This window comes from Artibeus jamaicensis, unplaced genomic scaffold (genome assembly GCF_021234435.1).
Source record: "Artibeus jamaicensis isolate MK-2021 breed Jamaican fruit bat unplaced genomic scaffold, CSHL_Jam_final contig_1128, whole genome shotgun sequence".
Classification (NCBI taxonomy): Eukaryota; Metazoa; Chordata; class Mammalia; order Chiroptera; family Phyllostomidae; genus Artibeus; species Artibeus jamaicensis.
Genome location: NW_026521220.1, coordinates 412,282 through 429,430, shown reverse-complemented (window position 1 = coordinate 429,430; position 17,149 = coordinate 412,282). Strand labels below are relative to the sequence as shown.

The window sequence follows — 17,149 nt, the reverse complement described above, 5'->3', positions numbered from 1 at the left end:
CAGAAGTAACAGGTGCTCTATGAATCGTGGGGTCCCACAAAGTCCTCCTGGAGTAGGGGCACGGAGCTGTTGGCAGAGAAGGGGGCCAAAGCCCCCGGCATGGAGGCTGGAGCAAAGGGGCCTGAAGGGGTGGGCTGGGTGGCCAGTGAGGGGCCTCAAACACCAGGGCGAGAGCGCGCGCTCAGAGAGCAGGGAAGGAGTCTGGGGAAATGAGGCAGAAGGACAAGACATCATAGCCAAACGTGGAAGTGCTCAAAGAGGTTTCTGTGGACTCATCCTATTGGGGGAAACACTGCGGCGACTTTGATGGAGTCACCGTACTGACGGCGGAAACCGACCACACAGAGTGGGCAACGTGGGGCCGGTGTGACAAAGGGCCACTGAGGGACAGTGGGGGCCCAGCTCAGGAGCTGGTAACAGCCAGATGCCACTACTGCCAACTCTGGGGCCTGAAGAGGCAGAGAGGGGACCGTGGAGAATGCCAGCCCACCAGGCCCAGGCTTTCCCACGCCGTGACACTTTGTTGTGTGCTGCAAACCCACCCCTAATATACCCCAGTGCGGCCTGCCCCCCTAGATTGTATCCAGTGGACCGAACTGGGGTGAGAGTCCACAGGAGGCCAGCAAGGCCTCTTTGGGGAATTCTGAGTGTGCAAAGCTGTAACTACGAGGGTGACCACTGCAGCTCTCCTGTAAAAGCTACAAGCTGACTCAAACCAAACGTCCCAGGTACAGGGCGGGGTGAATGGACTCCAGTTCCTCCACATGAAGGAAAACTGGCGGCTGCTGAGGGGCCAAGCAGGCTTGGTGTGTGCTGGGGCGATCCTGCGGGTCATCAAGGATGCAAGTTCCCTGGCAGGGCGTGTGGACAGGGGTTGTACTGACTGAGGGACAAACGGGCCCACAAGTCGCGGCTGTGCTCACACAGAACAGTCTGGAAGGGATGTTGCTGGCTGGGAACAGTGCTCGCTTCCCGGAAGCACTACCAACAACCCGAGGGGGACCCTCGCTTTGCATACAAAGCTCTGTACTCTTGTTTTACCATTAGCACACAATTCCTTTAAGAGTGATTTATACAAAGAAGTATTTTATATCTATAAAAATGAGTGCTAAGCACGTGGTGAAGGGGGAATAAACAGGAAAAAATGCCAGTGTCCTCCCCCTGATGTCTGGCAGTGGCGGCGAGCGCCTGTGGTGTGCTGGGTGCTGTCCCGGGTGCTTTTACCCACCGGAATGGCTGCCCGCAGAACGCCGGCCATCTATGAGAAGCAGGTGGGGTGCGTCTGGATGTGCCAGCCTGCCCACGCACAAGGTGGGCAGGGATGAGTGGGCACACACCTAGGGCTGTGGGAGTATGAGGGGGGTGAGGGGCAGTTATCAGCCCCCATGGAGGGGCAACGGGAGGGCATGCAGAGGATGGGGTGCCATGGCAGGAGCTGGACGGGGCCCCTGCTGCTGCAGCCGGTCTGGGCGTGCGGGAGGCTGGTGGAGACAGGAGCGCGCTGGACTCGGCAGGGCCTCTGGTGTCCTCCAAGGGCACGGGGACGCCATCACAAAGGTCCCGAGGGGCAAGCCCAGCACTTCCTTGTTCCAGGCCAGTGGGAGAGAGGGGTGGTGAGGGCAACAGTGGGCACTAGCCCAGCAGAGTTTGGGGGGCTGCTGCCAGAGGCAGATCAGGGCAGTGCCATGCTCAGGGGGTGTCACAGTGAGTTACCCCAGGGGCAGCCAGGCAGTTGTTTTCCTGCGGCTTGGCTGGAGAAATTCAGTCCAGATGGGCCAGAGGAATATGAGTCGCCTGTTCTGCTGGTCCTTGCCCACTGACCAGAGGGCAGTACCCTGAGGATCGAGGAGGAGCAGAGATGGACCCTTGACCAGAAGGGGCCACAGAGGCCTTCTCATCTGCCCTCCTCCAGAGAGGCAAGGCTACCCGGGGACCCTGCAAGACTGTGGCAGAGGGCCAGCAGACAGGGCGACCAGAACTGCGGGTCCTGTTGCAAACATCCAAGTCCCAGGCAGGGAGGGCAGGTGAGTGCCAACTCTGAAGAGTCCCGCATACCTGGACCTGAGATCAGAGGGGTTTGGAGGTCAACACAGGAAAGCTGAGGAAGAGCAGCTGGGCGGAGTGCTGACGCGCTGCGGGCAAAGGATGTGGGCCACAGGACACAAGTGTCCTCTGTCCGAAGTCCGAGGCCTCTCAAGGCCAGGTGGACTGGTGACTAGAGATGAGACTGGCTTTCCAGATGTCACCACTGGGTCCCCACATGCTGGGCAGTGTGGGGGCCCTGGGCGGGCGGTGAGGGCCTTCCCTGGCTCCCGACCTGCTCCAGAGAAGCGGCTGAACGCTGCAGCGGTGGGCCGACAGGCGTGTTGCAGAGCTCAGGCTCCATGTCCCTCCTCCACAGTGCAGAAGGCACTGCCCGTGCATGTGTGGGGGTGGAGGCCTCTGCCACAGTCCCCAGCTAACAGCAACCCAGGCCAGAGGGCCTCTTGCTCTCTGGGGTCTTGGACGGACTTCCCTCCATATCTGTAAGGAAGGGAGAGGTCACTTGGCATCAAACAGGCACCTCCAGGGACACTGGACAGGGACCCCCTACTGATACCCTCTGGTGACTGCTGACCAGAGCTGTGACCTCGAACTTCAAGGCCCCTTATTCAAGGCCTGGCCCAGGGACACATTCCAGGTGGTGGAGCAGAGTGGGCAAAGGCAGGTACTGGGAGAGCCAGGACATGCTCATGGAGCCTGGGATGCTCAGCACGGCCCATGAGGAGGCTGCCAGGCAGACGAGGGAAGCCAGGGAGGAGTCTGAACTGGCAGGAGGGGTCAGGGAGGCTGCAGGCCTGAGGTCAGAGCAATGGGGGGAAAGACAGCCCAGAAAGGGGGATGGGAGGGTGGTGGACATGGATTTTAGGCCACAGGCCTGCTTCCTGCCCCGACCCAACCGCCTGTACGCACGGATGAGCTCTCCATCGCCGACCCGGAGCCGGGAGCTGCTCCTCCTCTCCAGGTGTTGCAGCACCGACTGCTCGAATGCCAGGGCAGCCACTCGGCTGAAGAAGGCCTTCACGTTCTCCCCTGTGAGCCCATGAAACAGCTGTGACCCCATCTGTCCACCTCTGCCCTCAGCTGCAGAGCATCTGGGCGGGGGCCGGTGGGCATGAGGGTCAGGGCAGTCCACCTCTGTGCTCCACGGGACAGTGCAGTGCAGGGGGCTGGCCAGCCGGCCCAGCTCCCCACCTGGCTCAAGCCCTCTCCCCACTCTGGCCACCTGCCCAAGCAGCTTCCTCAGATCTCTGCACCTCGGCGTCACCACATCTATTCTTCCCATCAGTCGGCACTGAGCACCTCCCGTGGGCCAGGGGGCCAGGCGTGGGGATACATGTGAGCAGAAAGGTGCCTGCTCTAACTTGTGAGCGAGCGCCTGTGTGTGCAGTGGGCGGCTGTGCGGGTGAGCACGTGCTGCCAGCCCCCATGTGGCGCCTTCGTGGATCCTCCTCCGGGTGGAGGCAGCTGCCTATCCAGGCCGGGCCGGGGTCCAGTGGCCCACATGCACACACACAGGGTGTTCTGCTTCGCCTGCAGGGAGCGCAGAGCACCTGCCGTCACTCCGATGGCAGCGAGAACTCTCAAGAGGGCATGAGGAGGCCATCAGGGGTTACCAGGCCTGGGTGCTGCCCCTTTTCGCTTGTGTTGAGCTGGGGGTGGTCTTCTCCTGGTGGCGCCTACCCTCGGCGGTCCCTCAGCCAGCCCCTGGGCTGTGTCTGCTCTGGCCTCTCACCAGGACTGAGACGCCGTGTGGTGGGGGATCCTCCCCACCCCCCCCATCCCCAGAGCCTCTACACACCGGCACGTCACCTCATTTCATGTCCCCAACAACCTGTATTTTCAAAGTCTGTTCTCTGCTGCTCTGCATTGTCTATTTTCAGTGTAATCTATTTTACACATGGCTCTTGTAATCTCAAACGTGTTTTCAATTAAAAATAAAATGAGATGAACAGCATCACCTGCTTCCCAGACAACGGTACTGAGGCCCTCGTCCCAGAGACGCTGGGCATCTTCCAGGGGCCATGGTGAGCAGGGGCCCATGGGAGAAGGTGGCTCAGGGACCAGGGGACAGATCAGGGGGGAGCTGAATGAGGATTGGAGACTGTAATATTTCAGTGTCTTCCACGATGACACCCAGGGAAAAGATGGGAGCCCCCTGTTGCTGGGACCTTCTACGTGCCAGGCTGTGTCTCCCACCCAATATCCACAGGTTGTGGGCAAGAAGCCGCAGGGGTCACAGGTGAGGGCTGAATTCCAACCCTGGACCTGGCACTGCCACCCTGGGACCCTACAATTGACTTAACAGGGACAAAATGACCTGCCCAGAGGGTCGGATGTCACCTCACCGTCATTAGCACAGCTGGCTGTGATGCAGGCACTTGACGGGCCTGAGGAAGGAAATGCGTGGGTCTCCCACAGCTGGCCCCGAGCCCACCACAGTGAAAGGCCCGTACCCACTCACCTGTCTTAGCCGACACCGACCAGTACTCAGCCTGCATCTCCTTGGCCAGGTGCACAGCCTCCACTTCTGCCTGCTCACACGCCGCCCTTGACTGGGAGAATTGGCCCCTCTTCAAGGAGGTACCTGAGGAGGGGGCTGCTAGCCTCCCAGGGTGCCTCCTTCCTCCCCATTCACCCTGGACTGTGCAGGCCCCAGTTCGGGGGGCAGGTAGCAGATGCCTTCCCGGGGGCGAGACCCCAGCGGTCCCAGGCAAGTCTCAGTGCCAGCTGTGCCTCCCTGAGAAGAACACCCCTGACTTTCAGCCCCCAGGCCTGCAGTCCTCAAACTCTCATCTAGCCACGTCAGTGCTACCTTCCCTCGCCCAAGCTTGGGCTGAAAGCACCTGCATTTTCTTGGGGGCCTCCCCTGCTCACCAGAAGGTCCTTCTTGGTTCCCACAAGGAATACAAAGCAGGAACCTGGCTCGTTCTCTCTCAGTGCATCCTCCAGCCACTGCCTGGAATGCACGGGGGGTTGGGGCCGGGGGAGACCGGCTGAGAGATAGCCCTACCCACCCAGAGAGGCCTGAGAATGACCAAGGAATGGGTGCAGACCCGGGTTCCTCCCCAGGGCTGGGAGCACTGACTTGGGAGGTGCCAGGAGGGGACCTTGACCCACACTGGTTGAGAGGGTGCTGGTCCTGAGGTCATATGGGCCTTGGCTGGACTACAGGGAAGTGACATTGCAAGTGCACTGGCCAGAGGAGGTGAAGACCCAGTCTTGGCCGTGGCTCTGCCCTTGTCCTGTGTCAACTTGGGTGAGTCCTGCACTGTCATCAACCGGTACAATCACTCTGGCCTCCCTCACAGGGCTTGACAGATGCTAGAGGTGAATGCCCAAACAGAAGTGAGGTGAAGGGGACTTTGGTCCATTAGCCGATGACTTCTGGCAGCAGCAGGAGGGCCTCCCGGAACTGCTCATGTTGCCGGCCGGCTCTTTTGACCAGATCTCTGCCCAGGACAACAAATGCCAATCACGTTCCTTTAGACAGGACTGCTATATGATTTGCAGGGCCCAGGGGACAATGGAAATACGAGGCCCTTCATCTGACAATAGGCCTTTTGAGACGGCAACAGCTGAGCATTAGAGCAAGCGCAGGCTCTGCTGGGCGCAGGTCCCCGGGCCACTGTGCTGGCTGTGCACCGAGCGGCCCTCACTTTAGCGTACAGTGCAGATCTCGAGGGATCATAAGGTGACTTAAATAAGTGGCCTGTGGGCATTCCTAACAAGTGAGCTGGTCACTCATATCTGCCAATGGGGCCCCAGCTCATGGGCCCAGATTTGGGGAGCCCTTTCAGGTGGTTCTCTGAGCCCAAGGGGACCCCAGGGGCTACAGATTCCCAGACTTGCCTGGTATGGTCCAGAGTCTGCACGTCAGTGAGGTCAAAGGCCGTGATGATCACTGCACATGCAGGGAAAAGCCAAGAGCTGCTCAGTGACAGGTAAGGGAAAAGGTGTGACAAGGGGTGCTCTCTTCAGGTGGCTCCCTGCTGCCCAGGAACTGCTGGGGAGGGACCCCAGGCACTTAGCTCTGGCCCTCACAATGGAGGCTGGGAAGGAGATAGCCCATGGCTGTCCCTTGTGACCCTCCCTCCCATACTCTCTCAGACCCACACCCAGCGGTGCAGCCACAGTGGGGGACAAAGAGGCAAGATGAGCTTGAGGCTGCTGAGTGCAGATCTCCCCTCTGTCACACAGCAAAGGGAGCTCAGGCGAGGGCCTTAGCTGCTGAGAGCCTGTCTTCCCACCTGTGAAAGGGTGAGAACCGTGGCTCTAGCTCCCAGGGTTGCTGTGAGGTTTAAGCCAGAGCAGCTATTTTAAAAGCTCTCAGCTCAGGACCTGGTGTCGGGCAGACTTCTGACACATGGCAGCCATGCTGAGATTGATCAGCAACAACCAGCTTCGGGGAAACAACTTCTGTGGAGCAGCGAGGGCGGGAAATGGGAAGATGCAGCCCATCCCCAGCTCTCTCATCAGTGGCCGAGCCGCCCCCCACCTCCTCCTCTCCTTTCTAGGTTCTCTGGACACATGCTTCTCTCTCGGTGTGTCTTTCTGAGCTGCAACTGGTGCTGAGACACACAGGGAGCCCCCATCACCACAGGGTCCCCAAAGGCTGTGACTGCTGAGGCCAGTCCTGGCTCTGTGGACCGGCTTTAACATTTCTCAGTCCTTCTTGGAAACAGATTTGGTGCCGGTGCAGAGGGTCTAGACTTCTCACTGCGAAGCCTGGTAGGGAGCCCTCTGCTGTATGACACTGAGGTCCCCACCACTGCCAACACACGGTTGCTCACCCTGGGCGCCCCGGTAGTAGGCAGATGCGATACACTTGAACTTCTCTTGCCCTGCTGTGTCCCAGCTGTGCGGTATCAGAGAGAGAAAGGGAAACAGAGAGGTGGCAGGTTAAGTGACTGCAGTGGTCAGAGCTCAGGAGGCTGGTGGGGCCCTGGGCAGCAGACCCCGGGGGCCTAAGCCAGCTGTGTGGGCTTCAGGAAGTGCCCGCCGTGCCCACCTCCCAAGCCCTTAGGTGCCTTAGGGTCTCTTTCTAGGGTGCCCCATGGGGGAATTTCCCAGCTGGATGAACTGTATCCGTGGCAGAAGGGCAGGGCCTCAGCAGGTCCACCGCCCAGGTGCTCGGAGCTGTAGCTCAGCCCCTTGTGACTGTGCTGTAAAAACAGAGAATGTGCCCCTATGTGCTCGCTTGGAGGATGTGGAAGTGCTCCCAGGAGCCGGCCCTGTGAATGGGACAGGGGCCCCAGGGTGGACGGCCAGCGGCGGCTCTGCCACTTGCTCACGTATGACTAAGCCATGGCTCCACCTTCTGCACTGTAGCGGAGGGCTTGCTCAGTGCCTGGGTCGGGGTGCAGGTGCCTATCAGGGACCTGGTTTATATTTCCCGGGTGACTGATCCATTAGCTCTGGCTCTCTGGAGAAACTGAGCCCTTCTCCGTGGAAAAGAATGGGACAATTGATTAATGATGTCTGGCACGGGCACCCTACAGAAGAGAGGGATACAGATGCTGTGATTCACTGGCCCTGGTTTGAAACCAGGCCGGGCAGTCAATGTGCAGGGCTGAGCCTGAAAACCCATCCCTTCATAAAATCAACAGGTCGAAATTTCATTTTCCTCTTGCCCTGGCCAGTGTGGCTCAGTTGGTTGCAGCACTGTCCTGTAAACTGAAAGGCTGCCAGTTTGGTCACTGGTTAGGGCACTAGGCCGTGAGTTTGATCCTTGGTGGGGGTGTATATAGGAGGCAACTGATTGATGTTTCTCTCTTCCCCCTTCCACTCTCTAAAAGCAATAAAAAAAATTACATCAATGTTTCCCTCTCTTTCTCCCTCCCTCTGCTCTCTCTCAAAAAAAAACAAACAAAAAAACCCCACTTTTCTCAGTAAACTGACAAGTAGACAAGCCAGAACAAGACATCAATGGTCTGAAATTTTTTTTGAATGATCACCACGATGCAGAACTTTTTGGTTCTATTCTTTCATTCATTCATTCGTGTTTTCTTTTACTTCTGAAGATGACTCTAGGTGGGAAGCTGGAAAGGTGGCCTGGAGGTGAGGCCAGTTGGTTGGCTGGCCTTAATGTAAGACAATGAGAGGCTAAGCCAGGACAGCGTCCCTATTTTGTCCTCAGCCCTCTAATTAGGTACAGCCTGTGGTTGAAATGGTGAGCCCAGCCACAGGCTACTCACTACATGGCTCCACCCAGGTTGCTTCCATTATCTCTTTGTTCTCGGCTCTCCTGCGCCCAGATCCCCTTGGTCCTGCAGCCCTGCATTCCCACAGCCTCTTCTGCTCTGGTCTGACCCTGTGCTCTCCTTTGGGTGAGGTTCAGTGGTACCACCTGGCTCTAGGACCGCACTGGGGCTATAGAAGTCCTCAGAGAAAGGGGCAGTCTCAACAGAGTTAGGAGCTGAGGTTCACGAGAGGGTAAGCTCCACCATGATTACCATGCATCCCAGTGCAGCCTGGGCAGGGCATGGAGGTTTGAGGAATGAAAGCAGAGGAGCACGTGTGAACCCCAGGGAGAGAGAAAGGAGAAGGGACCAGGGCAGAAGCCTGGTGAACACCAGCAGGGGAGCATGGAGGGTACATGAAGGGTGGCCTGGGACGCAGTGGGGGCCACGCAGGAGACGGCAGGGCCAGGGGTGCGGGGAGGCCTGCAGCATCCTCCATGCACCAGAGGAGAGGAAAGACAAAGTTCAGAGCTCTGGTGGGAAGGTAGGCACCTGGGGGAGAGACTCTGAGCTGTTCTGGGGGAAACTAGAGGGGAGGGGAGGAAGCCAGTGGCCACTGAGAGGCAGAGGCATGGGGTCCAGCAGGACAGACAGACACACAGACAGAGGGAAAGCAGAGCAGGGCATGGGGGGAAGGAGGAGGTGCATCAGAACTGAGGAAGGCATGGGACCACGTGGCCTCCAGTACAGCCTGGCACATGGGGACTTAGTTTTGGCCCTGTTTTCCAGATGGGACAGAGGCACAGAGACCTGACATGACTTGCCAGAGGCTACCTTGCTGGCCCAGCGAGTGGGGTCGCAGATGGCCAGGCATGGGTGGTACGGGACGTGGAGCCCTGCTTGTTCAAACAGGCCCTCTCTGAACACCACTGGACAGTCGAGAAGGAGCTCACCAACGGTCTCCCAAAGCCCCCACGAGACATGCAGGAATCAGCACAATGGGGACTTACATCTGGAGGCTGTAGGGGATTCCAGCAATCTCAAAGCGCTCGATTTCAAAGTCCACTCCGATGGTGGCCTTGTAGTTGCAGTCAAAAATGTTTTTGCAAAACCTGTGGGAGAAAGTCATCAGAGAGGCTGCAGGATGCTCACTCCCCGACACCAAGTACCTGGAGGCAGTGAAGCCTGCTAACTGGAGGTCGCTGCAGGGATGGAGGTCCACAGAGACAGGCTGCAGGGACAGCCAACAGCACACGTGCGGGGCAGGGGCTGCAGCAGATGCTGCAAGTCAGGGACGGAGAAAGAGAAACCGGGCATCCTTTTCAGGGGGGTTGGTGAGGCTTGAGCCCATGGCCCTAGGGGGGCAGTGTGACAAATGCCAGGCTCCTGGGATGCCACACTCTCTGCTGACCCCACCATCGCCCTGACTTCCTACACCCTCCCATGGAGTGTGGTTCCCAGCTACCAGTCTGTCTCGACTCTGACATTGTCATCTGGGCCTCCCAGGCAAAGTCCCGACAACCTGGTGCTGGGTGGTGTGGCCGGCGTGCTTACCTGTGGATGAGGCTGGTCTTGCCCACGTAGAGGTCACCAACTACCACCACCTTGGAGAGGCTGAGCCTGTGAAGAAGGCGGCTGTGCTGCGCTCAAGCATGCTTACAAGAGCACCTTCACACCACGGGCTCCTCCTCCCCTGCGCTTCCACCTGTGAGCCACCCTCAACCCTGGACAGGGGACAGGACACCTGCTGAGACACTCTGGGAAGTCTGTGTCCACTCCTGAACATCGGAGAGGAGGGCAAGAGAGTCTGTGTTCATTCTGGGGACTGTGCTGTCTCTGGGGCTGTACTCCTGACTGTGCTGGGTCCAAGTCCTGAGTGAAAATTAGAATTGGGACCGGAAGATGAGGAAGTAGAGAGAGGAGCCCTAGGTGGGGCTGCGTCCAAGCTAAGGGTGCAGCAAGGAACCCGGAGCACACTGAGGGTGCAGACACAGGGCCCACGTGTGCGGGGGACACAGCCCGGGTTGGAGGCAGGGCCCCTGCACCTCCTACCTGCCCCTGGGGCTACATGTCCGATAGGTTCCCTCTAGCTCCTTGCAAGCAGTCACTCCCGTGGGTGAGCAGGGCATGCCCACTCCCTTGGAGGTTTCTGTTAGGCCCAGCCAGGCCAAGGGGCGTGTCACAGATGGAACTTAGGTCTGTACATCTGGACTGCGGCATGAGGTCAACTGGCTCTGAGGTTCTTGGGCTCTCTGGGGACCATGTTCACCAAGAGCAACTGCCACTCACTCAGGGAGTGTCTTGCATTCCATGTAGCGGCATTCCTGGGGCTGGGGGTGATAACTCTGCAGCTCATGCCAAAGCTCAACAGGTAACATCTGACCAGGCACTTCCTGTGCCTGCAGACAGCAGGAGGGCACCTCTGGTGACTTGGTGCGCCATGTCTGCCAGGGCAGAGGCTGTGTCCGCTCTGTTCCCAAGTGGCCGCTAGCTCTGGAACAGCGTGCCCAGGTGAAGAAGTAAAGGTACAGCTGAGGTGTGGTGGGGTGCCCTCTGTGCCCCAGTCTCCCCACCTCCTCATGCTCTTGGGAATGGTTGGGAGTAATCTGCGTGAAGCACCTGGTACGGAACCGGTACTCCCGAACAGGCGGCTGTTACATCACCCTAGGACCGCAGCTGCTTTGGCCATTCTGACCTGAGCACGGCCTCACTTTGAGCCACCTTGGGACCTCAGAGCTGGGCCCCCACTGCCATCTACCCACACCTGTGTCACCTGTGAGCCCATCTAACTTCCTCAGCAGACTGTGAGAGCCGCAAGATCCTTGGGCCGGCTGTGCCCAGGAAAGAACAGACACAGCCCTCACCCCCGAACTCGCAGTCCTATGAGGTAAGTGCGTGGGGCACAGGAGCACACAGGAGGGGTGCCCCGCCCACCCGCACTGGGGACAGGGGTGGTGGGGGGCTCAGAGAAGGCCCCCAGAGGACCTGACACTATACTGAGGTCTGAAGGAAAAACATTACAGACAAGAGAAGAAGGCAAACACTGAAGCCTCAGGCTGAGAAACGGGGAAGCTGTTCTCTACGGCAGAAGTGTGCCCAATGAGGCCAGACGAGACTCCCATCATCCTCAGGCCCGGCCTGGGTTGCACAGGTGTGCTCTGGGTAAGGGTTTCCCTGGTGCGTTCACACATGCACTCATGCACTCCTTCCTTCCTGCTGGTCCCCCACCCCACGCCCTGTGAGCTGGGGCGGTGGTGCTCACCCGACGGTCCCCGTGCTCCCTTGCTGGCAGGCGGCATGGACCTGCCCGTGGAAGTGCTCCTTGAGCTGCAGGCAGGCGTCAGGCGTGTACCACTGGAAAGAGTCAGACAGACAGACAGACAGACAGACAAACAGGCACATCACCCTGCGAAGCCGCGGCTCTGTCACCAAGCAGGGCAGTGAGGTGGTGACTTCCTTCCCAGCATTTCCTCCTCAAGCCCCACGGCGGGCAGCCTCATCAGCTTTCCCGATCCCTCAGTTGCATCCATCCCGTCTTGTCTGCAGCCTCAAGATTCCAGGGTCTTATGAGGCCTGAGGAGGAGCCACAGGGGCAGAGCCAGACCAAAGAGCTCAGGTGGGGACTGGGAGAGCTGGGTCTCACCTGGGGCGCCTCGCCCTTACTGTAGGGAGGTGGCAGGTCCCTGTCCCCTCTCGTCCTCATGGGATAAGACAAGGGGTGGGCTCTAAGGGCTTTTTTCAGCTCCCAGATCCTCTCATAGCTTCTACAGATCCCTATGCTGTTTTTGTTTTTAAAACATGTACATATGTGCACGGAAAGTGTTGTGGGAGGCACTTAAGGCCTTCCACAGTTTTTGGAAGGCAGAGCTGGGCAGTGGTTTAGGAGCACAGCCTCCGGGTTGAGAAGACCTGCATCTGCCCTTAGCGGCCGTGTGAACCCTAGGCAGCTGCCTAATGTCTCCTAACTGCAATTTCCCATCTCAGAGGCTCGGAGGCATACAATGAGATGATGCTGGTAAAGCACAGAGCCAGCGTGGCTCAGACTAAGTGCTCAGCAAATGTTCATGGCCACTGAGATGCCATGGCACATGCTGAGTATACATTTGTTTTAAAATGAGAAAAATGAACTTCAGATGATCATTATGTTCTGTTTCTCAGGTTGGCCCAGGCTAAGCACAGAGCGTGGCAAGGATGTGGAGAGCAGTGTCACTGGAGACTGCTGGTGTGCTCCACTGTGCCACGGTGGTGGGTGGCCCGTGGTCATTAAAGGAACCCCCTAATTTTGGATGGATTGGAGAAGCGTAATAAGGAAGGATGGGCAGGAAGTATGAGCCAATTTTAGAGACAGGAAAACAGGCACACAGAGCAGAGGGAAGGGCTGGTTCTACCTAACCACAAATTTCTCAGGTCTGAAATGGTGTGGTCCTGGGGGCATGACCCCTGACAGCCACAGGCAGTGGGGGAGAACCTCACCCTCTGTGGAAACAGGTCAGATGCCTCCCAGGGTAGGGGAAAGTCACAGCCCTGGGGTCAGTGTCAGCCGAGTCCTGGCTCTACCACGCGTCACTGTGTGACTTTATGCAGCCCTCCCTACCTCTCTGAGCCTCTGTAATGTCCTGCTCTGTAAATTGGGTCCTTTGTCCCATGAGACCTGGACTGTTTTGGGCTAATCACACTTCCCTTCCTTGTGGCTCATTAAATGCCAGTCTCCGTGATCTCTGGGTACCACTCTCAAGCTCTGTAGGGAAGCAATTGCCCGAGCCTCTGATAAGACAGAAAATCCTGGGGGAACTGCCTGTGGATCTGAGACATTAAGGCTCTCTTTGTGGGGGAAAGCAGAAAAGGGGGAGAAGGAATGACTTGCAGCCACCTCCTTCTTCCCTACCAGCATGGGCACAGAATTCACAAGGTAAGAAGGCCACTCCCTGGAGATTTCTCCCCTCAAGCCCCTCCCAAGTCAAATGCAGACAACCAGAGAGCTGGATCTAATGCATCATTCCAAAGCTATTTCCTGCATGTACCAACACATACATTTCTGTGCTCCCATCTTCTTTGTTACATGTGGGAGCCCTACATACACTGCTCCCAACTTCTTTGTTACAAGAGCCCTACACACACTGCTCTTGCATGTTTATTTCGGCTCTCACAGCACATTAGCACCTGGAGAGGTACCTCACTCCTCCTCCAGTGTCAGGAAGTAGTATTTTGTTCCCTAAGCAGCCCTCTCTCCAAGGACATCTACTTTGTGTCTGACCTTTAGCTTTACAAACTGTTGCAATGTTTGGGCTTGAAATGCTGGATCGGAGGGTGGGGGCATTGCAATGTTGGGAAATATTGTCCCACCCCCCCATAGAGGTTGTACTAATTTGCATTCTTACATACATTACAGCTGGGTTGTAATATAAATGGAAGAGAGCTCAGTTTTAAGTAGAAATTGAAGGCAGAAGGATTAGTGGGGAGAACCTGGATTTGGTGTCAGGAAACTAGAGTGCTGTTTTGATAATCATCATCATCATCATCATAAAGAGAACAGAACAACGACCTTCTTCAGGCAAGGGAACTCCTATTTACTATGAGCCAGGCACCCTCTGGGGACAGTGGAACAGTGGAACTGTTCCTGTGGAACAGTGGCTCTGAGAGGTTGAGTGTCTTGCCCACAGTCACGCAGCTTAATGACACATTCAGAACTGACGCTCAGGATTGCCAAGTCCATGCCCTTAACCTCCACGCCACACTGTCTTCTGGTCTCACCCTTGTCATGCTGCCTCACTTTGGTCAAGGCAGCCCCATGTCTCCCAGCTTCTCAAGAAGTCTGGTAAGTTCCTGGAGTCTGTCAGCAAGGGCATGACCTCCTGATTCACCTGGTGTGTGTCTGGTGGTGAGTACAGGTGGGGAAAGCTAGGTGTGGATGGGGTGTCCAGAGAGCAGCGCACACACGAAGTCTGGCCTAGGGACTTTCTACCTTAGGGAAGCTGGCGATGATGCGGTCCCGGCTCACAGGGGGCCCCAGAGGCAGCAGGGAGGACCTCATCCTTCCAGAGAGTTCTGTAGACCCAACCAGGGGAAAGAGAGTTAGGGAGCTGTGCCAAACCCTGGGGACTCACATGCAAGTTTATGCCTAACTTTTCGGTAGCTTTGAAAACAGATCCAAGCCTCCTCTCCTCCAAGTCAGAAGTATGGGCCAGAGGTCATCATCTTTCAATCTGCAGGCCTTATGGCGGGGTGGCCTGAGGGGGCAGGCCTGCCCCACCCTGCCTGGGAGTCCAGAATACCTGCAGCTCCCTCTTCCTGCCGCCCCTCTCAGAGCATACGACTGGCTGTGAGTGAGGAGGCACCGCACGAAGACACAAATACCGCAGGCAGGCAGGGTGCAGTAGTGGATTGGGGACAGGGGTGTCCCTGCTCCTAGTCTCTAAGGGATGGAGGCTCTGGGTGGGCCGAGGGCCTCAAGTTTCAGCCCGAGGCCTGTCAGCACACCCAGGACCGGGCCCCTGATGCCTATTCAACAGTCCTACCTCTCCTTCTTTTGTCTGCACCCTTTCCCCTCTAGGGTGGCCTTGACCGAGGCCTGTTGTCTTCCTCGCTCTGACCCAGCTCTCCTCCAGGACCAGTATGGGCCTGACCCAGGGTGGGTTCAGGAAATGCTGAGGCCCCAGGGCCTCAGGCCACGTTCAGGTTAAGACCGTGGGAGGCAGGCGGCGGGCGAGGTGTCTTCCCGACCCCCACCTCCGAGGCGCGCCATTATGGAGGTGGGCCCAGGGCAGGAGTAGGGTGGCGGACTCACCCGCAGCGGCCGTGGAGGCTCAGGGTTCTGCGCCGCTTAGTCTGGGTTCGCCGCAGCATCACCTTGGCAACCAGGGCCAAGCGGGACTGGAGGGCAGCTGACGAATCCTGTAAGTAGGGGGCTGGGTCTGGGCGGGGCTGGCGGCAGAAACAGTCCCTTGGCGGCCTGCCTGAACCATCACCATAGCAACCAGAGCCTGGCCCAAGAGGGAGCTGGGGGCGCTAGGAAAGGTTGTAGTCTTCAGGTGCCAGCGCCGGTTATCACCATGGTAACGGGGCGGAACCGGATATGGAGTAACAGGCGGGGTCAAAGCCACCGGGGTGGGGCCTGGAATTCAGGGGCGTGGCTGGGCGTGGCTGACGTTGGAAAGCCGTAGGCGCCTATCTCCTTGACAAATCTACGTAACGGGAGGGCTGGGGGCTCATACTGTCAGGGATTATGATATGAAGTGTTTAAGTATTTATTTATTAAATATGATTCTTTTCTGATTATCTAAATACTTCATAGTTTTCGTTATATATTGGTATAGAGTGATCTTTAAGATCCCTTGCCCCCTTTCTCACATCTCATATCTCATACATCAGTAAATGCTACAGGTTCTACCCTGAAATTTTGTCCAGTATTCTCTATCTTCCTCCCACTTCTATTGGCATCACCCTGGTCCAAGCCATCATCTTCTGTCGCCTTAACTGTCTTCCTGCTTCCATCCTTGCACCTATTCTATTCTCAGTTCAGCAGGCTCTCCTGTTAAAACAGGGATCAGATCATGTCCATCTTGGCTTCAAACCCTTTAACGTCTGCTTATGGCTTGCAGATTAATGAAGTCCTTATAATGACTTCAATGGCTATGTGATTGGTTTCCTTTTTTACTTCATCATCATGTAGTGCTCACCACCCTCCCACAGCCCGTCCCCAACTGGCTCCAGTGGCATCCTTGCTGCTGTTCCTCTAACAGGCCAGGCACGTGGGTGTTTGCACTGGCTGTTCCCTGAGTCTGGAATACTCTTTCCCCAGATATTCACATCACTCCCTTTCCTCATCTTCTTTTACTTCAGATGTCACCTCTAGAGGAGATGTTCACTAAGAATCCTATTTACAATTGCAGCCTTCTCGCGACCCCTATTCAGCTGCTTCTCCAGGCACTTCCTGTTTTCTAACATACTATCATTTATGTTGATTGTGTATCTCCCTCCACTGAGAGCCAGGACTACAGGGGCTGTTGCGTTTAGTTCACTGATGAATCTCGCGGGCTGAAAAGTGCCTGCAGAGAGCAGGCACTCAGTGAGTGTTGCACGAGTGGACAAATATTAAATTAAAAAAAAAAGAAGGTGGAGAACAGTGTTTGAAGTATGCCGCCACAACATTAAACAGTAAATAAATCACATTTACTTGTATAAGTGTAACTTATCTCTGGAAAGATACCAGTGGCTGCCACAGGTGTGGACAGCTTGTTGTCTGGGGACCGAGGGAGACATTTTTCTTTTACACTTTTGAGAATTTTCTCTGTGTGTATATACTGCTATTGAATAAATAACTCGAATGAAAATAAATAATTTGGAACACAGAATACAATAATGTCCCCCATCTCTGGCCCTTCCAGGTCGGCTCTCATGTACTTTGATGTGCTTCCCTCCTTGGACTCTTTCCTGCAGACACCTCCGCCTTTCAGCAATCATGGCATAAAAACTTTGGCTGTGATATTGGTATTTGACTGGAGCCTAGCACCCTGCAGCGGCAAGTGATGGACAAACCTACCACTTAGGGACCTTAATCAGCATTGTTCGGAATGTAATGGTACCCAAATACCAAATGCCCGGCTTCTAGAGTTCATGCAACAAAATTAATTCCTGTAATTAACAGCTGTTTAAAAGCTGGCCCAAGCCACTCACCCCTGTGAGCTAGTTTCGGTTTAGAGAGTGAGGCATTTGGCATTCTCCCTGAGCGAGAAGGCCTCCTGGGGCACCGGTAAACACCGTGTAATCACAAAAACGGGAGAGAGACAGTGGTTACCTTTGGAAGGGAGGAAGGGATACGGGGAAGGGGAAGAGAACACAGGCATTGATATGTTGTTTGGTAAATATACAGGTGGTTATTACATTTTTATCTTTCACAAATTAGCATATGCTACATAGCATGTTATATG

At 56.4% G+C, this 17,149-nt stretch overlaps 1 protein-coding gene across 7 annotated transcripts; it reads right to left on the bottom strand.

Moving 5' to 3' along the window:
* Positions 1–1,083: 1,083 nt before the first annotated feature.
* On the bottom strand, positions 1,084–15,186 carry RAB36 (RAB36, member RAS oncogene family). 7 transcript variants are annotated; one of them, XR_008391592.1, is made up of 13 exons: positions 15,007–15,186; positions 14,185–14,267; positions 11,485–11,576; positions 10,512–10,715; positions 9,777–9,842; positions 9,233–9,334; positions 6,834–6,898; positions 5,889–5,944; positions 4,918–4,995; positions 4,505–4,595; positions 2,953–3,072; positions 2,056–2,523; positions 1,084–1,835 (listed from the first exon to the last, which is right to left on the bottom strand). XR_008391592.1 is itself a non-coding variant. In XM_053665091.1 (12 exons), the coding sequence occupies exons 2-12, from the start codon at positions 14,251–14,253 to the stop codon at positions 2,459–2,461; spliced, it is 1,008 nt and encodes a 335-aa protein (XP_053521066.1). In that variant the 5' UTR covers positions 14,254–14,267; positions 14,738–14,956; the 3' UTR covers positions 1,084–2,458. The 7 variants fall into 7 exon arrangements, 5 of the variants coding, with proteins under 5 accessions (XP_053521066.1, XP_053521062.1, XP_053521075.1 ...); XR_008391593.1 differs by having other exon boundaries at positions 1,084–1,583; XM_053665091.1 differs by lacking the exon at positions 15,007–15,186 and adding an exon at positions 14,738–14,956 and having other exon boundaries at positions 1,084–2,523.
* Positions 15,187–17,149: the final 1,963 nt, after the last annotated feature.